Genomic DNA, 18,833 nt, shown 5'->3' on the forward strand with positions numbered 1-18,833 from the left:
AGTATGTGCAAAGCACTGCTGTCCCTGTACTTGCCAAAGGCAGGCAACGATACTGGGCCAGCCACAGCAAAGCTTTCCAGCTTACAACTAGACTCGTTCTTGATGGAGCAATTCATAACAGCTACTGCAGTTGAACTTGCAGGCCAGCTAATGCAGTAGTAACTCATTAGAACGCAGCCAAAAATGGTGCGTTTTTTTTCCTAAAGCTTTCATTTTAAATAATTTCACAATTTAATTCTAGGGTAAGTTAAATCAGGACTGGCTTTTGTAGTCTCAAAATGACAATGAAACAGCAACACTGCACTTGAACTATTTGAGAAAGGGGAATAGCGCTGCCTCAGCTAGGATGCTCATGCTCAAAGCTAATCACCTCTAATTCTCAGCTCTGTCCATCACTTTTCCTTAGCATCTCTTCCTCAAAATTTTAAAGGTCATAAGGACAAGATCCTATTTGAAAAATAATGTGGCACTGAACCCACTAATTTAAAGTCCTACTACCAGTCCAAGCTAGTCGAATACTTTTTTGGTGGTATATCCCACGTGTTTCTTAAACACTGACCAAAACCATTTTGGTTTTACAAAATGCATAAACAAGTTGACTTTAAAAGACCAAAAGTTAGTATTTCAATTATTCCAACTAATAACAGTTGATGTATGAGGGCAAAAGCCAGTTAACGTTCTAGAAAATTCATGTCGCACTAAAAGAATCTTAAGATGTACTGTTCAGAGGCACATTAACACACTGATGAAGAGGCATATCCCAGCAGAATAAAATAAAGTATTTACATAGAAGCGATTTTTAGAAGATTTAAATCACACCCTTACATTCTGAGAATAAGCTGTGGCACAAACCACCAGCACATTCTCAGCCAGGGAACCCTAGCGGTCCATCCACAATCCATCTGCCAAAGCCAAAGGAGCAGGCTCATAGAACACACACTAAGAACACAAAACATTTCAACTGACTCAGTGACTCTAGCAATTGTGGACTACCCAACAACCTGGGGATATTCAGCAGCCAACACTGGCATTTTATGTAACCGAAACAGCATGGGCTTTGAAGACAGAGGGAACTGGGTTCAAATTCTAGTTCCTCCACCTCTTAAACTCATGACTTTAAGCAAGTCCTGTAATCTGTAAGACTTCTTCAACTGCTCAATCTATAAAAGAGAGCTGAAAATACTAACTACAGTGGCTTCAGAGGATTAAATGAGATCAAGTATACAAAACATTTAGCACAGTGCTTACATAATGTTACATTTTTCTGAAAATTGGAGATTCACTACAGCAAGAGTTCACTTGTCTCCACCTGTTTCATCCATCAGTTTCTAATACGTTTTGATTAATGCTGTAATTCAGGAGACATGAGACAACTGGCAACAGACAGTTGGGCACAGACAAAGGGCAAGGGATAGCTAAAGAGGGAAAAGCTGTAAGTGGGAGGAGCAGAGAAAACAAGAGGTGAAAGAAAATGACTCTCCACCTGACCATAAATTAAGCATATTTGTTCACATACTAGCAATTTTCAAACAATCTGTTTAAATAGGATATACTTTTGAAAGTCTACCCAGATTGAAAGAATTTATGAAAAATCTACTTTGGTTACTCTGGTAGTCTCTGGACATCCAGAAGGAAAACTCAGGATGGCCACTGTGTAACCAATACCACTGACACTGGACTCTAGGTACTGAAGATAGGGCCACTCTGGCTCCACACACAGCCATGTCTGAAGAAATGAGGTGGAAAAATCGGTGATGTTATGAAACAGAACATGAGACTTCTGACACATTGGGGAAGTGACAGGAATGACGGTCTTTAAGGGAACATCTCTGACAAACCAACCTTTTTTCATTGGGTGGTACAACTCCGGCTGGGTGTCTAGCAGAAAGGAAAACAATAAAAACAAAATAGCACAAAAGGAGATTAAGAAAGAAAACGGCTTCTTTCAAATGTCCTATCTTAGAATTTCTCCATAATGTGAGCAAAAAGTATCCTTCCTTAAGAACCATGCCTGAGATATTCCATAAACAAACCAACGGTAAGAACTACAGCAAATGACCGGAAGGTAGGAGAGAAAGAAGTAGGTCTGTCTTGGGTCTTCGGGGGAAATTTTTTGAGATTCCCAAATTATTTAGTTTAGCCCACAAAGTTCTTTTTCTTAGACAACAACAAAACCAGAAGTTAGTATCGATTGTGATTTTCTGAAAAGCAGACAAGTCCTAGTTCTGACAGGTCCAAATGCCCTGGTCCCAAATAAGCTGTGTGGGCGTGGCCACTGTACAGCCCCCCCGGAAGTGCAGGTTTTAGGAACACAGATAAACACTCTTTGTTTATCCACCTCTTTTCTCAGATTCTGTTGTATTATTGGAGAGTCAACTGTACTGAGTTGGTATTTCTGAGATAACTAGTTGAGAAGACATTTAAGGTCTGAAGGCTAAGCTGGATGCCCCCTTCTCCCCCCGATGCTTTTCTCAGGCCTTCGTCCACCACTAGGCTATCTGGTCAGAGGTGAGTGACTGCCTAGGACTGCAGGACCAAACCAGCTTGGGTTCAAATCCTTACTCTCCACCTACAAGCTACATGACCGTGGGCAGATACTTCACCTTTCTGTCTGGGAACCCCCAAATGGAAATACTCCAGTAGAGAATTATTTTGAGGATTAAATGAGAGCATCCATGACCGATGCTTAGCTAAAGCTGGCATAGCTGTGGCCACTATTTTTTCCATCACCACCATCAGCAGCAACAGCAGCAGACAAATAAGTAGAATCTAATTCCACACCCTGGTATTAGGGTACTGGTCTCAGCAGCTTGCTTGTTTCTGGTGCAGAAGCTTTTAGAGATCCCTCGAGACATCAAGAACGAGCAAGGGAATAGAAGAAAGCATGCGTGACTGGGAGGAGAAACAGCTTATCCCCACCTCATATACCAGAGGTGTCACCTTGAGCGAGTCGTGTCACTGCTGTCCTCTCCACTACCTACCTCCCAAGACTGTTATGAAAAGATAATGACATAATATAACATGAAAGTGCTATTTAAACTGTAAAATGACTTCCACATGTAAGGCATTACACACACTGGGGAAGCTGATGGGACCAGGAAAATCAGTGGTATTTAAGCAAACCATCTATAAAATGGGAGAAATATTATTAACCTCATGGTGCTACTGAAACCAACTATCTGAAAGCACCCAGCATGGTGTCTACGCAGAGTAGGTGCTCAATGAATTGAGTCTCCCTTTCTCTGCCTGTCTCTACGAGAATCACAGCCTCCCCAACACAACGCAGGCTCAAAAATCTGACCTCAATTTTCTAACTGTGTTCTTCTCCCCGCACACGCTCCACCCCCACTGCCAAGAAGTTGTAATGTCATCATACACACCTTCGTTCTCAGGTAAGGACGGGAAGGGATGGAAGGGGTGGAATGGCGGGATCTCATCACTCTCTTCAGAGCTCACCCGGACGTCCACGGGGGTCTCTGAGATAGAGGACGTGAACTGGTCCATGTCTGCACGCTGTTCTTGAAGTAGCTCATCTGACAAAGACAGACATGGCAGGGAACCAGGTTTCCAGCAAGATCTAGTTTCTAGGCACAGGACTAACAGTCTGAACAAGGCTAATTCATGTCATCAGAGAACACGAGACCTGCCGAGGGGAGCACCTCTCCAGCTCCCAACACAATCAACAACCCCCTCCCTCCCCCCTGAAACAGCTCCCCCGATTCTGGGGCATCGCAGAACCCCAGCACCGGGAACTCCGGGGCTCCAACCTGGGCACCCCTTGCTTCTCTATCGATTCACTCAGTTTAAATACCACCCACATATGACTCCCAAACCTACCTGCACCCACGGCTTGACCTACGCTCATCAATCTACTAGCCCACCTTCCACCTCCACTTCATATCCAGCAGGAATTTCTGTTTAACGTGTGTAAAGGCAATGCTTTACCTCAGTCAAGTTTGGCACCACCATCCACTCAATCGCTCACAATGAAAACCTGGGCATTCTTTTTTTTTTTTTGCGTTATCCTTGATACTTTTCTTTCCCTTACTCTCCCATCCAACCCATAGCATATCCTGTTCACCCTACTCTGAACCATTTCCTGAAAACCACCCCATCTCTGTCTCCTTTTTATTTTTACCATCTTAGTGCACACAACCACCCTTCTCCTGGACTTTTACAATCGCTTCCTGGGTGGTTTCCAATTTTAATCAACTCTCCACATAGCAGCCCATTATCTTTTCTTTAATTCACGTTCTTTTTAAAAAGCATAATCCAGATCTAGTTAGTCACTAGTTTAAAAGCCTCTAACAGCTTTCCATTATCCTGGAATAAAATACAAACTCCTTCATTTTGCTAAAAATTGCTTGTAACAAATTGGCCTCTGCCTACTTCCTTTGGCCTCATTTCTCCCGCTTTGCCCTACTCACATGTGCTGCCACTTGATTTAAACTTCAGGCCTCTGCAGTAGCCATGGCTACGCTAACAGGCTTTATTCTCCTTGTGGTCTCAGGTTACTATCCCTGAGACAGCCTCCCTGACCTCCCAGCCATTCTTCACAATCTCACCCTAGTTGCACCACCCTACACAGCTCTCGTCCCCTTGGAATACTTATTTTGCTGTCTGTTTCTCTCCTACTAGGACATGCGCTCCAGGAGACACTGTCTGCATGTGCACCATTTTACTCTGTGACACAGAGCAGATACAATAAATACTTACTGAATAAACAAAGATGATAGAGACAGAAGGAGAGGATGTGGCCATGTGTGTAAAATAAATGCCTTGAAATGTATCAACAATCAAGGAAGGAAAGGGTAACAAGAGACTCCCCCAGTCCCTTGCCATTTCACAGCCTAGATTTTTCTTCCGGTGACAGAGTGAAGGTCAATGAAACTCAAGGCTCAGAGCCAGTACTTGACCTTGCCACACAAGCTCCAGTGAATTCCAGACTTCTGAAACGATGGTGTGCTAACACCCAGCTTCATGGCATTGCTTGTGCTATTTCTCTAATCTAGCACAGCTGTCATTCTCGAGATTCAGCAAGAAGTCCCACCTGACCTCAACACAAACACAGTCAGCACCCACCAATTTCCTCTTGGATTTCTTGGGCTACATAAGGTACTTTGTAGAGCAGAGAGAGGCTTTGGTTCCTTCTTTCTTCAATCACGTGGAGATGAGTCATCACCTGGAAGTACAGTATGGCAGAGAGGCCTTGTCACCCAAACATCGGGCCAAGAGGGACATCCAAACACACTTCTACAAAGGCCAGCTGAAAAGGTACATATGCTCTCTACAACGTCCAGCAAAGCTGCTGGTCAGAGGGAATGTATTAATCCCCACACAATATTTATTGACCCCTAAAGTATAAGAATGTGTTCAGACTGTGTGATACCCCTCAGTGACCTTAGAATTTATCCAGAGAGAACTCCAAGTTAAAAGAAAACTTTAAAATTTTCACAAGCCACTTGTTGATTTTTCATATGAGGAACTTACTAACTGTACTGAATGAGTTAAAAAGAACCCTAATTTTTACAATGCCAGGTACTCAATAATGTTTTTCTGAGTGAAAATGGGAAAGAGTCGACCAATTTTTACCACTGGTCAGATTAGATGGGGTAAAAAAAAGAATGAAATCACAAGCTAAAAAACAGATTTGGGGGACATTCATGGATTTTGCTTAGTAAAGCAATTAACTAAAATGATTATCATGATGAATAAGAGTACTAGTTTATTCCTATTTAACTAAATTAGCTAATCTTTCAAAAATTTGCACTGAGATATAAATAAACCTGATTTTAAGGGGTGATAAAGGAAGACTTATCTACCACCTGTCTTCCATAGCTTACTACCTTTTCTAAATGAAAAGTTCCAAGATTATTCACTTAAAAACAAACAAAAAAAGCCATTAAAGCCGGTCACTTACTTTTAAAGTTTTTCAGGGTGGAAATGAAAGGTGATTTGGGCTAACTTCCACCCCAATGGCACAGCGAGGCACATTGTAGCTCCCCCTAAGCTACTGTCCTGCCTGGTTACACTTGCAGTTGTCGAGCTCTCCCAACAGAGGGCGCTCTAAACCAATGGATTAATTATGTGGATTTGATGCCATTAACATGAAGGGTCAAAATGGAAAGAAAAAGTTAAATGGAAAGATGCTTTTATTGTAGATTGATGTCTCTCTGACCTTTAAAAGCAAGGAGAAGTAATTTAATTTTGTATTTGCTATTCTTTTAATCAAGTAAATTGATGGGAAAGTACAAGAGTGAGTGCCTCAGAGACAAAATGCAAATGGAAATGGAAACATGGACCACCCACAGCCTCAGCATGTGTTGACACTGTTATACTTCTTCAGATGAATTAAGAAGCCATTTGAGAGAGGATGGTTCATATACCCAATGAGGACACACAAACCACACGGTGGGATACTGGACATTAGTATCTGCATAGTGAACCCTTGAGCTGTATAGCATGAGGTGAAAGCACCACATCACCCACACCCAAACCAAATACGCACATGTTGTAATAGGCTGAAAATATTCAAGGCTCTCTAGAGTCCAGATAACAGAATAGGGGACAGATAAAAGGTTAATGAAATTCAGTGGCCAAGCTTCACTAGAATTAAAGGGTCAGAGCAGACAGTGAGTATCACACAATAGAACTGGGTTCCTCCGCCCTGAAATTTTTCTAAGGAGGGTTCTACTTGTATGACCTAGTGTAGCACTCTGATCTTGCCTGTAGATAAGTCATTCTCTACTTGTTAATTTAATATACTGATCAGGTCTCTCCTTTCCTTCTACTCTTAACCACATAGGACAGGCTCCCCCAGCCCATAAAATACTATGCAGTAGTCTAGTTTTTCACACACAAAAAGGAAAAACTGATTACATTTAAAAAAAATCAAGTAGACCTGAAAAACCTAACCTGTCAAGATGCATGCATTGTTCCACCTAAGCTTCCTGGGAGCCAATCTAGGAGATTCTTGGCCTTTTCTCCTTCTCTTCTACTCCGTCCAGCTTAAAGGGAACCACTGAGCCCCAGGCCTATACCATATCCCCACTGTGGTCCCAGATCCATCTCCTGTCTACATTCTTTCCACCTTGTAGGAGCCCAAGTTCTTTCATGTCTCCCAACATCCAAATGCTAAAGTGAACTCTGTATGTTTAAGGACAGTTATTCTTCATCTTTATAGTGAATTAATTCTGCTTCTCAAGGGTGCACAGGGATTGATTCAACTTTCTATCATGAGATGCTAGTGCAGAGTTTGGCAGGTGAACAGGAAGCACATAAACTTCTGCTCAACAAATGGAGCAATAACAACCTTACTGCACTGTTCCTAGACCCGTTAGGCAGATTTCCTTCCCATCATAACACACATGCGACAAGAGGCTAGGAAGGGGAGCTCCTGGGATGACGGGCAGGGACCCGCGCTTACAAGTGCCTCCCACATATAGTGGGTGCTCACAATCAGCACAGTGCTGTATTATAATATGGGAGGAAACACAGTAAGATCAGTTACATGGTTACGACGCCCTCTAGGAAAACTAACAGGCTGAATTATTAGACTTCCTGATTCAAAAGGAGAGCTAGCAGTCTTGTAGGCAAGTTCATTTTCAATGAATACAAGAGAGTAAAACTCAAGGTAATATATGGGTAATACTGAATTAGAAAGAGGGTCCAGAAACAAACTTTTGTAGATGACTGTAAAGAAAAGCTAGACCCAGCATAAGACAAAACCCAGGAATGTAAAAGTGTCTGTTTAAACAAAAACTATGATGTACAAAACAAAAGAAACCAATTTTTAAGATCTGCTTGATATATTTGCCCAAAAAAGATTTCAAATATTAATTCTGGTGGTACCCTAAATCAGAAGTAAACTGATAGAAACAGACTTCAATTCAACATAATCATGCATTCCTGAACTTTCAGAAACTATTTAAGTAGAAAGTACTTAACATAAAAAAGTATGGAAAAAGATTTTAAAAATAGTAACTTTGCAAAAACCAAGTCTTGTACCTAGGATGTCTCTGGAAATCAAAAATCATTTTCTAAGGCCTGGTATCAAGCAGAACTATCAGTGCTGTCCAACTGTCAGTCAAAGCAGTCTCTCTCCACTAGAAACACTCTCCTACTATGTCTAGTGTACCTGGGATTTCATCTGGGCTGCCTTTTCGGGGTCGACAGCCAACACATGCTGGTAATGACGGATGGTATGCAGGCGATCTTTGTTCTCAGCACGGACGTAACGCCGCAAGGCCTGGAGGATGCGATGAGGCTGCAAGAAAGAACAGTTGTTTTATATCCAAAGACCAGGGAAGTGAACACAGGCAGGAAAACAAAGCTATGAAGATTCATTAAGAATGTAAAGCGCAGTGAGGCACAAGAATGAAAGCTGTACTTTTAAAAGCTTTCAACTTGTCAAGTACCAAGAAGCTACCTTTCTAAGAAAAGTACCAAAAACTAAGTTCCAAAGTTATACTTGCTCCTTAACAAACAGTATTTTCCAGAACCTCTAGCCCACTGTCCTCTTCAATGTGTACTCTGTCGTTGGCTCAGCCTCCAACACCTTAATTACAAGCTAGGCGGTCCCTGTGTCACCCAGAAAAGATTTTACTTGCTTACCTAAGAAGGATACAGATATCCTCCTTTTCAATACTTTTCGTCCCCCAAAGCAAGACAGGTTAGAATTAAGGGATAAAAACGTTTTGAGACCACCAGCACAAAAAGGTTTCTGTATAAATTACTTTACCTCTTTCTTCATCTTATTTAGAATAGAAGTGGTTCAAAAGCCTTTGTCCATGGAAGGCATATTTTTGTCTTTGAACCTAAGGCTGCCGCAAAAATTCAGTAACTGGATAACTACCAACCAATATCCTGAGGTTATGCTTTTTTGGTGTCAGATGCTTCCAGGCCACAGGTGGCATTTGTAGGCGTAAGGATAATGCCAAGCTTACATAAGCAGAGACTACAACTAATACCTTTTCCTCCTTCCTCTTTCCTTACCTCCAGCTTTGCCAGAATTTGTCATAAAAACGTCATTTTATTGACCTGTGTGTCATGCGTTGGTTCTACACAAACACTACTTCAGGGCAGGTGACACTTCATCAGTGACCTGCTCTTAAAATGACTCACCCGTGGTGGGTCAGACTGCAAGGCAGCCAGGTAGTTCTCCAGAGCCATTCGGCGGCGGTCGTTCAGCATCGCTTCCACTCGAGCCAGGTGGGTCTCCACCAGCTGCTGCTTCTCGCTGGCTGCTTCCTTCTCTAAAGCTTTCACCATAGCTTGGAAGTGCTAAACCCAGGACGTAGGAACAAGATATATGTAATTCATGGTACCTGGAGGAAGTCTAGGCAAACAACTTTAGAGCCCAATGCTGCCTGGGCACGCTGGGAACCAGTTCAAAGAGTGGAGCAAGGAGAAGATCTAAGTATTGTATAAAGTAAGTCCTCACTTAACATCCTTGATAGCTTCTGTGACTTTAAGTGAAATAACGAATAACAAAACTAATTTCACCATAGGCTAATTGATATAAACAAGAGTTAAGTTGCTACAATGATACTGAATGAAATGATGTGATTCGAGAACCGGGTACACTTTATCTGCCTTGTCAGGATGAATCACTTCCTTGTCTAATGACAGCATGGTAAATCGAGTGGCAGAAGGACTCCTTAGCATATCCGTAAGTGACATTACTCGTTTCTCCACATACTCTACAAGAAAAGGAAGGCAGTTGCTTTCCACATTGTAGCAAGGCACAGACTTCCAAATCCTGACACCACAGCCTAATAGGAGATGTATTTAAAACATATTCCAGGAATATGGTGGGTTTGGCTGACTCATTCACACTGCAGTCCTGAAGGGCAAGTTGTGATCTGTGAGGTGCCTGGCCAACGTTTACAAATATAGGGATTTTTTTGTTTGTTTGTTTTTTTTAAATTTTTACTGGGGAACATTGGGGAACAGTGTGTTTTTCCAGGACCCATCAGCTCCAAGTCAAGTCGTTGTTTGCACTCTAGTTGTAGAGGGTGCAGCTCACTGGCCCATGTGGGAATCGAACCAGAGAAGTTGGTGTTATGCGCACTGTGCTCTAATCACTGAGACAATTGGCTGCCCCTAAAGGTATAGTTTAAAGCTACTGAATTAATTTCCTTGCACAGGATGCAATGGCTATCTAGAAATTAGCACTCGTAGATTTTCTAGGTGTTCTGATAAAGGTTATCATGAGAACAGAGATTTCAGCTAAACATAAACACCAACTGATTTAAAATGTTTAAAAATTTTATGAAACCCAAGTCTGTCTTGTGCATTACTATCTCTATTCCTATCAACGCCCCTTCTATCCAAGGAGAATGCAGTTGCTGCTGTGATTCTACGGTTACACGCTTACAAAGTTAGAGGTGAATTGGTACCAGAGAGCTTTATTTTCTGCCTTTGACTTTCCAATAAGTATGTAAAAAAGGAATTCAGTACTGCTAAAAAAAACAAGTCGCAGCCTAAGAATGAAGATGACTGAGGACATTTGCCAGGGAAGCAGAATTAACAAATGGAGCCCAGCTAAGGTTACTTCCTGGCATGAATTAGGTGTGCTCTGGTCCGGGATTTGTTTTCCGTCTACCATAGGTGAGCTATTCTAGAGAACACCAGTTAGGGGATGAAAAAAAAAAGCAGGCCAGTTAAAACTTCCTTGTAACATAAACTGTCGACTAAAAGGAGGTGTCAAACTCTAACTTCCTGGGACTCTGACTTTGACGGTACTTCAAAGGGTCAGGCTGGAGCTCTGTCCCTGGAGAATGCATCTTACCTGGATCAGAGTCTGCCTCTCCGCTTTAGGGAGGTTCTTTGCCTGAAGCTCAGCCTCTTCCCATTCCTTCTTTACCTAGAACAAAGGTCAAACCATTCTAACCAGAGAGTAATCTCTAAAACAGTGCCCCCATTTTCTAAAAATACAGCCAGGTCTTGAATATAACGTAGGAAACTGTGCAAAAGGAAATCACACATATGATCCCTTCATGAGCTCAGGGTTGTTTTATTCATAAAACTATCGCCTCCTAAGAGCCCAGGCCTCAAATATCCTCAAACAGAGTCTCAATCCTCTGATCTCCTGGCGCTATAACCTTGGGGAGGTTATTTAACAGTCTCTGTGCCTTACTCTCCTCACCAAAGAAAAGGGGGGAGGGGGTTAGTAAATACGTCTCAGAACTGATGTGGATAAACTCCAATAATGAGCGTTTCCCAAAGTATAAACGCAGCACAGGTGATGTGTGAGATTTTACGTGGCACTCAAGACCTGGCAAGGAATTCTGTTTTTAATTTTCTTTTAACCCTTCTGAATAAGTCTAGGAGAAAGTTGCACTACAGTGCTCACGTGGTTCTAACACTTAACAACCCTTTAAAAGAAAAGGACACATCCCTGAGGCTCACAACCTTTACCAGGCAACGGGATCTAGCTAGACTATATTAATAATACATGTTTGCTTTCACTTAATATATTTTTATGGTTAGTTTGTTCTAATGGTAAATGATACTAGCTTTCTATTTACAACAGTGATATACAGGTTCCTTCTTCAAAATAAAAACTTTTTAAAGCTAATTAATGGCAAAGAAAAACAACAAGAACATAATGGTTACTGGAAAAGTGTTCTGCAGAGTCTGGAACAGAGGGTAATTATGTTATCCTGGAGGTAGGAGTTGGGGGAGGGGAGGAAGTTACCCAGAAAGTAGCTCCCCTTATACTCTCACACCTCACCTGTCCTAGGTGACAGTGGCACGTTAGCCTGACAATCTAGGGAGATGGTAGCCCTTTTCTTCAGCTATGAAAACCACGTTACCCAATGCCAAACACCACGAAGGTAAGGGAAGTGCATAGGTTTACCCTGTCCATCCGGTTGCGGTGCCGAATTTCTAGCTGCTCCTTAGCCTTCTGGAAGCGAGCATGCTCATTATCATCTGCAGAGGTCTCAAAATACACATCGACATCATTGGTTGGCAGAGGAGTTGGGGGAACTGAAACAAAACGACAAAGGGTGTTCTCTTTGGGGGTCAGGCCCAATGTTGAAACTGCACTGTGCTTTAGGAAGAAAACCGAGCTCAGGACTGCAGAGCAGGCTAGTTTGTCTTGTATCACGTTCAAAGTACAGGGTGTTCCTATCTGCCAAGGCCCGGCTCTGTCAGATACACTGGTCCATCTTCCTCACATGACATTCACCCACCAGGCCAGTCCAGGCCCCCTGGTAACTGCGGCAGCAGCGAGGCATCTACTTAGTTAGGACTCCAGGAGCAGAAATGGAAATCACTTCTATACCATCCCTCAGTTCTTGAAGTCTTAAATCCTAAAAAATAACTACCTTATTGCTGTCACTGATAACATCTGACCAGAGACGAGGCCTGAAATCAGACCTGTAGAGGCACTTCTACAAATTCTCCATTTTGAAAGGAATTTCAGTGCTCAGGTTTCCTCCTTTCTTCTGGCTATTTTTAGGTTGGAACTTACTTTGGGGAACTGATTCAACTGAATGTTTTTTGCATGTGATCGACTAGGTAGAGAAAGTCCCAACAGCTCTAGCTACAGTCGTTCAGTTTTCAGTTATCACTGAAGGACGCTTAGCCCCACCCCCAATAACAGAGAAACAGGGATAAAACTAAGTTGCAAGGACAAAGTTGCTATATTTGTTTGACAAGGATTTACCAGAGTGTGAAGATACCTTGGGATTTTCAATCCGTGACATTCATTGGCTAACAGGCCATCACCCAGAGAACAAACCCATTAGAATAACCACTCCTCACTGATAGTCAAACAGAGATTCTTATGGCTCCAGGCAAGGAAGTATCTGCACAATGGAGCTTAACCCCATCAAGGAAAGGACTGAGATGACAGGTTAACTTAGTCAACTTCTCAAGAAATATCTATGAAAATTTATTAGTCCAGTTCACTCGAGATTTCCCAAGCGAGGGAGGATGACATGCAACTTGCTGGCACAACTTGCTCTATCCTGATGTAATGTTAGAGCTAAGTGCATAGCAAATGCCCACATTCAATGAATTTTAATTCAGAAACAAATTCACCTAAGTTCCAGAATTGCGTCACTTTATGTAACTTTAAAACAACTGATTAACTGACGAATTTAACTACACATGCGCCAGCCACTCTAGTTTCCCATCAGAGCATCTTTTATTTATTAAACCTATAAAGTACAACTAAAATCTTCAAAAGAATTGTTGCTATTATACATTCATTTAAATAGAACCTCAATAGCCAATTTTCAGATTAACTAAATTAAAATACATAGCTTCACAAACCGCATTCCCCATGATACTCCAAAGTTCAGCTAGGAGAATTTCAAAGCACGGAAGTCCACCGTGACACTAAGCACGTCTGCAGCTTAAAGGCTTATGTGTTGGAGACAGAGTCTTCGGTTCATATCACTAGGCTGGATAAAGATAATACCAAACGCAAGCTGCCTCCACCCCCTGGGAACAAAGGGGGAAGAGGAAGTAGGCCTAGAAGTTTGGTTCTGAAGACACATGGGCTCAGACCTAGAACCACATCCCCTGTCCGTGTGAAAACAACCAGCTCATTCACCCATTTCAGTCCCCTTCAAGGAGGAACACCAACTTGACCACGGGAACAGTGATGCTTCTGGGCTTGCAGAGCACTCCAGCCAGGGGCCCCACGAGTACTGCTCCTTGGCACGCCTCCCCTACCACAAATAATAGGAAACCACAATTTTGCGGACTTCATTAATGCTCTGAAGAACTGCCATTCCAAAGTGTGCTGTGGCACTACCTCTCTGATCCTTTGGGAAAAGGACAACATCTGCATGCTCAGCAAGATCTTAACAATCCGTGATTCCTCAGGCTTCAACACAAAACAAATGTCTTGTTGCCTCTTAGTTTAAGTAATTTTATAAAGCAGGAAATATCACAACAATTTCTATCCCTACATCTTTCCTGAATAAAAAAGTCTCTGCCCAAGTTCCCTAAGAACTCATTTATTTTCCACCTTTCAGTCATCTCAAATCAAAATAGTCTTTTCACAAAGCCGCAGCTGGAGTGGAAGTGCTAAAAATATACCATATTATATTAAGATTTCAAAAATGTTTTGGTGTGGGGGGAAGAAAGAGGGAACCATGAAGATATCTGAATGAAAAGACATCAGAAGCTACAGCCAAATACCAGGAACAAGCAGCAACTCATTACTCTAATGCATTTCAGAATAGGAACCAAGAAAGGACTGCCTGGCTTGAAGATTTTCCAAACACATGGGTTGGGTTAGTACTGCAAGGTAAGAGAAACAGAGTCTTAAAAAAGAAAAGGGGTAACCATGGAGAAAAGCAAAACTTTTCCTATCTAAGTAAACCCAACTGAACTGAACCACTGAATTTCCTTTGTGACCAAAGAACACACAAACTAAAATTCCTTCACTACCTAAAGCTCTGCATAAACCAGTGTTGCCAAAATACTGGAGAAACAGACTTACTACCACTTAGCTGCAGAGTTCACTCCCTAGAGTGCATAAAGCAAAATATTTCAATATTTTGGACTCCCAAAAATATCCCCATTGCCACTGCTTTGGAAAGCGGGCATCATGGGGGTCAGAGAGAGGTTAGTTCAAAGACAAGAATGAGAGGGAAAGCCTGGAAACAAGCATATGCAGAACTCATGGCAGATCTGGTTACCCTTTCATGCCTTTCAACTAGAGACAATCAAGGGCATGGCTGCCTTCCCAAACAACACAAAGTGCACTGGGCGCCTGCAGACTACACAGCGAGATGAGAAAGAACAGGACTCTGGGCACTCTGGGGGTACCAGGAAGGGAACACACCACCACCACCACCGCCACCACCACCACCACCACCACCACCACCACCACCACCACCACCAGACCCACAGTGAGCACGGGACATGGAAATCTGAGCTTACAACTACCCACAGGAAAGCAAGTCTAGATCTAGAAAGCACAAGATGAGGGAAAAACGACTGACAGCAAACACCTGAGTGGGCAGGGAGCACTACACAGATGCAGTCACGAGGACGGCTGGGAAAGACAGAACGCTGGACAGGACGATCTGCTGCACAGAGCCAGCGTGGTGGGACTTACTCATCGTTTTACACACAGCCATACAATAATCCTCAGACTCAAAATTGTTCCTGTTGCCTCCGCAGCCGCCATATATAAAGCGCACGCACTTTCCCTTGGAGAGGTCGAAGTACCAACGGGGCATCACGGCCCGGCAGGGCCCCGTCATCGCCTCCTGGGAGCAGACAGCTGTGTGGAAACGGTCAGAATGTCAGCAGGACAGAGGTAGCAGCTTCAAATGTTTCACAACGCTACAGACTGCAAGGGCTGGGCCAGGTGAGGAGGAAGGACCGGGTGACACTTAACAACAGTGAAGGCTAAGGTTAGACAGAACCTGATCGCCCTGGCTGACTATCTCACCAGCTCGAGCCAGTCATTTCTGACGATGCGTTCCTTTTCCATTCGGAGGCAATACAGTCATTTATGAACTGAAAAAAAATTTTGTGCTGTCTTGAGTCTAGATTGATGTATAGGTTGACATAGAGAATTTCCTTATTTCATAGCTCTGTGAGCCCCACATTTCTGACCAGTTAGGTGGCGGTATGTGCCTGATTTGTCTGTCTTGGTGGGGTCAAGGCCCAAAGGAGAACGCAGGTGAACAGGTTGCATCAGCAGTGATGACCCCAGCAACCGCTACTTAAGCACCTGGAAAGGATGAGTGTGCATTTTTAAGTCCTCCAAGGTGAATCATAAACTTCTAGGCTCACTAAGTAATTTCTCCCTACTTGGTCCTAAATAATTCCTTAGTTCTTAACTGGCTTCAAATACACAATCAGCAGGAGGCTCTGGGTAAACGGTTCTAGAACTATCGCAACCCTAAAATTCACAAGATGAAAAAACTGTGGGTCCCAATTCCTTCCCAATAGGCCATTAAATTCCACCCTCCCAGTTACAAACATCTTTCTAATGGATAAATAGGGCAGCCTACAAATTGGAACACACTCAGGAAAAGAAGAACCAAGAAAGTTATTTCCACTCCAGAAGGTAGGGGCTTTAGCAGTAAAGCCCCTTTAGAGGAGGCGGGGCTCCCCTTCGAGAGAGAACATTTTCAGGCTGAATGTGGAACAAGCCTGCCCCAGGGTAGACCCTGTGGTCTCTCTTACTCTCCAGTTAAGTCCTTACAATGCAAAAGATAGTTTTCTGATTCAATTCTGCACCTCTCCCTGGACGTGACAACTGGCAGACCCTGAGGTGGCCCAGCCGCCCACTGCCAAGCTGGCATCACCAGCGTGCTGGAGAGCTGACTTCCCCTTCAGTGCACAGAGGCACCACCTCTCCTTCTGTGACTTACCTGTGATGCATGCAGACCACAGTTCTAAGTAAACAGTTACCATATGGGTTTTACAGCCACCGCTCGACATCGGGTTACCTTTAACATCGTGAGTGATTTCCTTTTCTGAAATGGCCCCATCGCTGCTGGGTTCCGTGGGGTTCTCTTCGGTGTAGTCATCGCCTTTAAAGGTGTCGTAGTAGTAATCTCGATCTTCCACCACTTCCTCCCCTTCGTCCTCATCCTCGTCGTCGTCGTCATTATCCTCATCCACAGCTGCTTCTGTGAAGTCTTCCAAATCTGCTTCGGTAGGAAACTCACTAAGGTCACAATAAAAGAGGAAGGTTAACCAATTCCTCTGCACAAAGCACAACAATGATTCCCTTCCCTATTCTGAAACACACAAAGAGAGACAGGAAGTCAGCTCAGCTCGCATTTAACTGCGCCACTAAGGCCCTCGGCCCCGCTACGTCAGCAAATAGGAAGAGTTAATGAACAGAGACCACATTACCCTGTAGAAAATAATGTGGCCCAGAATAACATAAAGCCAAAAGCCACTGGTTCTCCCATGATTGGCTCCAGCTGGAATGAAATGCAAGCTGGCTCAGCGCCAGCATGAACAAAGCAATGCCCACTGCATCCAGAAATGAGAGGCCAGCAGCCCACAGCTACCAACAAAATAACCTCACGGGCTCAGTACAAGAGTTCACCTTTTATAAATGTCATAGTCTTCCTCTTCCTCCTCCTCATCTTCCTCCTCCTCATCTTCCTCCTCTTCTTTTGACACAGTAGATTCAATGATCTTAGTCTGAGGGCAGCACACATACTCGGTGCCGTGGAACTGATCTACTCCACAAGGGAGCAGCATGCCGTAGCTGTATAAGGTCATTCCCTGAGTCAGACAGGCCTGAAAGAGACCCACAGACCCACATCAGGACATACCCGATTCCCAGCTTTATCCAAAAGAAACCCTTATCAAAACACTATGCAATGCTTTCTCTTGTGGACACATAGATTGTCTGTCAAAAAGTTAGGATGTTATTACTTTAAGAAGATTGACAAATTTTGCTTAACTTGCAATGGGCAAACAATATTGCAGCCAAAAATAATAAAAGCCCAAAGCTGGAAAAAATTAAGGGAAAGGGAGTTTCTTCTAGTAATTATCAACACCAGTTAGAGGTGGCCAGTGATCACTTCCATTCCAAACTTGTGAGGGGGAGCGCTGCTTCAGACATTGACCAGTTTGACCACCGACTGGAGAACCGACTTAACTACAGAAGACAAGTGCTAAGAAAGGGAACTACTTCTCACCACTAGAAGAATGAAATGACATCTAATCCTGTCAGCGTGTGTGTCCAGACACAGAGTTTCTGTAATGGGTCATTTCTCCCTTGAGGCCTGAGGGTTAGGACGGCCTTCTTAAAGCCCTGCTGACAGTGTCCTTGCCTAACGATCCTTTTCATATCCTTAACTTTAGAGGCTGGATTGTCAACACCATACTTCTTACAAAAACATCTATTCTTCTCCCAGATTATTTTTAATTTAGAGGATACAAGTAATTATAAACTTTGAAGGGAGAAAGGGAAAATAAAGAAAATTACTTTAAAACCGTGGTGCGATTTGCTACGTGGTGAGGAAAATGCTACTTTCTCTCCTAACGGAAAAAAACAACCCTTGACTTTTCCCATCCATTCTTTTACCTCCTTGACGACAGTGTGCCAATGCTGGTGATTCTCGCACACCTCCATCCGCTCTTTGTGGAAAAACTGGCACTTTTCTGGAACTAGCAGAACGTCACTTACAAATTCGCCCACTGGAAAAGAAAAGTTTTGTCAGAAGCAAATCTGAATTACAGTGAAAATGACCCTTACTGCAGATTATGACAGTTGCAGTCAGGTGTAGACAGGTTCAGCATCTGTCATCTGCAAAGGCCAACTGGATGTTACAGCTCCAGGCAAACAGCCACAAGAACTCAACTTTCCATTATAGCCACAATGCCTGGAACTTTCCTCACTCTTCCCTGACTCCCCTCATAGTCCTGCTGCAGAGCTATTGCAACACATGATGGGGCAGTAGGAATAGGATCCCCCCTCCATGACCTCCAAAACACACACAGGTACTTTTCCCCACCTCTGACTTCACATGCAATAATCCCAGCCTCTTACGTCTCTATTTCTGCCCACAGTGGTGCTAATAACAAAATGCCCAGGAAACTAAGAATGGGTATTCTCCTAAACTACAGATGAATCTTACTCTAGCCCTTTGTGTACCTAGCTCTAAGATCAACCATCATTGTAGTAACTGATTCACGTAATCATCAATGGACAGCTAATTACAAAGGGAAACAAGTGATTTGGCAATGGAAAACCGGTGGACACGACCGTAACCAGCTTTATATCCCCAATCATGGACAAGGTGACATATACCATGTCCTAAGAAGAACGTATTACCTACAGTCTTTTTGCCAAAGTATGTCAAATCATGATAATACAATAA

At 43.1% G+C, this 18,833-nt stretch overlaps 1 protein-coding gene across 4 annotated transcripts in view; it reads right to left on the reverse strand.

Moving 5' to 3' along the window:
• APLP2 (amyloid beta precursor like protein 2) overlaps positions 1-18,833 on the reverse strand; it is an 84,127-nt gene that overhangs the window by 5,390 nt on the left and 59,904 nt on the right. Inside the window, exons 4-14 of one of the 4 annotated variants that reach the window (XM_019713972.3) lie at positions 18,038-18,150; positions 17,048-17,244; positions 16,437-16,657; positions 15,089-15,256; positions 11,864-11,994; positions 10,793-10,867; positions 9,124-9,282; positions 8,138-8,266; positions 5,083-5,182; positions 3,381-3,533; positions 1,843-1,878 (exon numbers count right to left, since the gene is read on the reverse strand). In XM_019713972.3, the coding sequence (XP_019569531.1) occupies positions 1,843-1,878; positions 3,381-3,533; positions 5,083-5,182; positions 8,138-8,266; positions 9,124-9,282; positions 10,793-10,867; positions 11,864-11,994; positions 15,089-15,256; positions 16,437-16,657; positions 17,048-17,244; positions 18,038-18,150 (1,482 nt within the window). The remainder of the gene's footprint in view (positions 1-1,842; positions 1,879-3,380; positions 3,534-5,082; positions 5,183-8,137; positions 8,267-9,123; positions 9,283-10,792; positions 10,868-11,863; positions 11,995-15,088; positions 15,257-16,436; positions 16,658-17,047; positions 17,245-18,037; positions 18,151-18,833) is intronic. The other 3 variants (XM_074321638.2, XM_019713973.3, XM_074321639.2) reach the window with 3 other exon arrangements.

Source organism: Rhinolophus sinicus, chromosome 9, assembly GCF_057876585.1.
Source record: "Rhinolophus sinicus isolate RSI-liver-muscle chromosome 9, RSI-T2T, whole genome shotgun sequence".
NCBI classification, from domain to species: domain Eukaryota; kingdom Metazoa; phylum Chordata; class Mammalia; order Chiroptera; family Rhinolophidae; genus Rhinolophus; species Rhinolophus sinicus.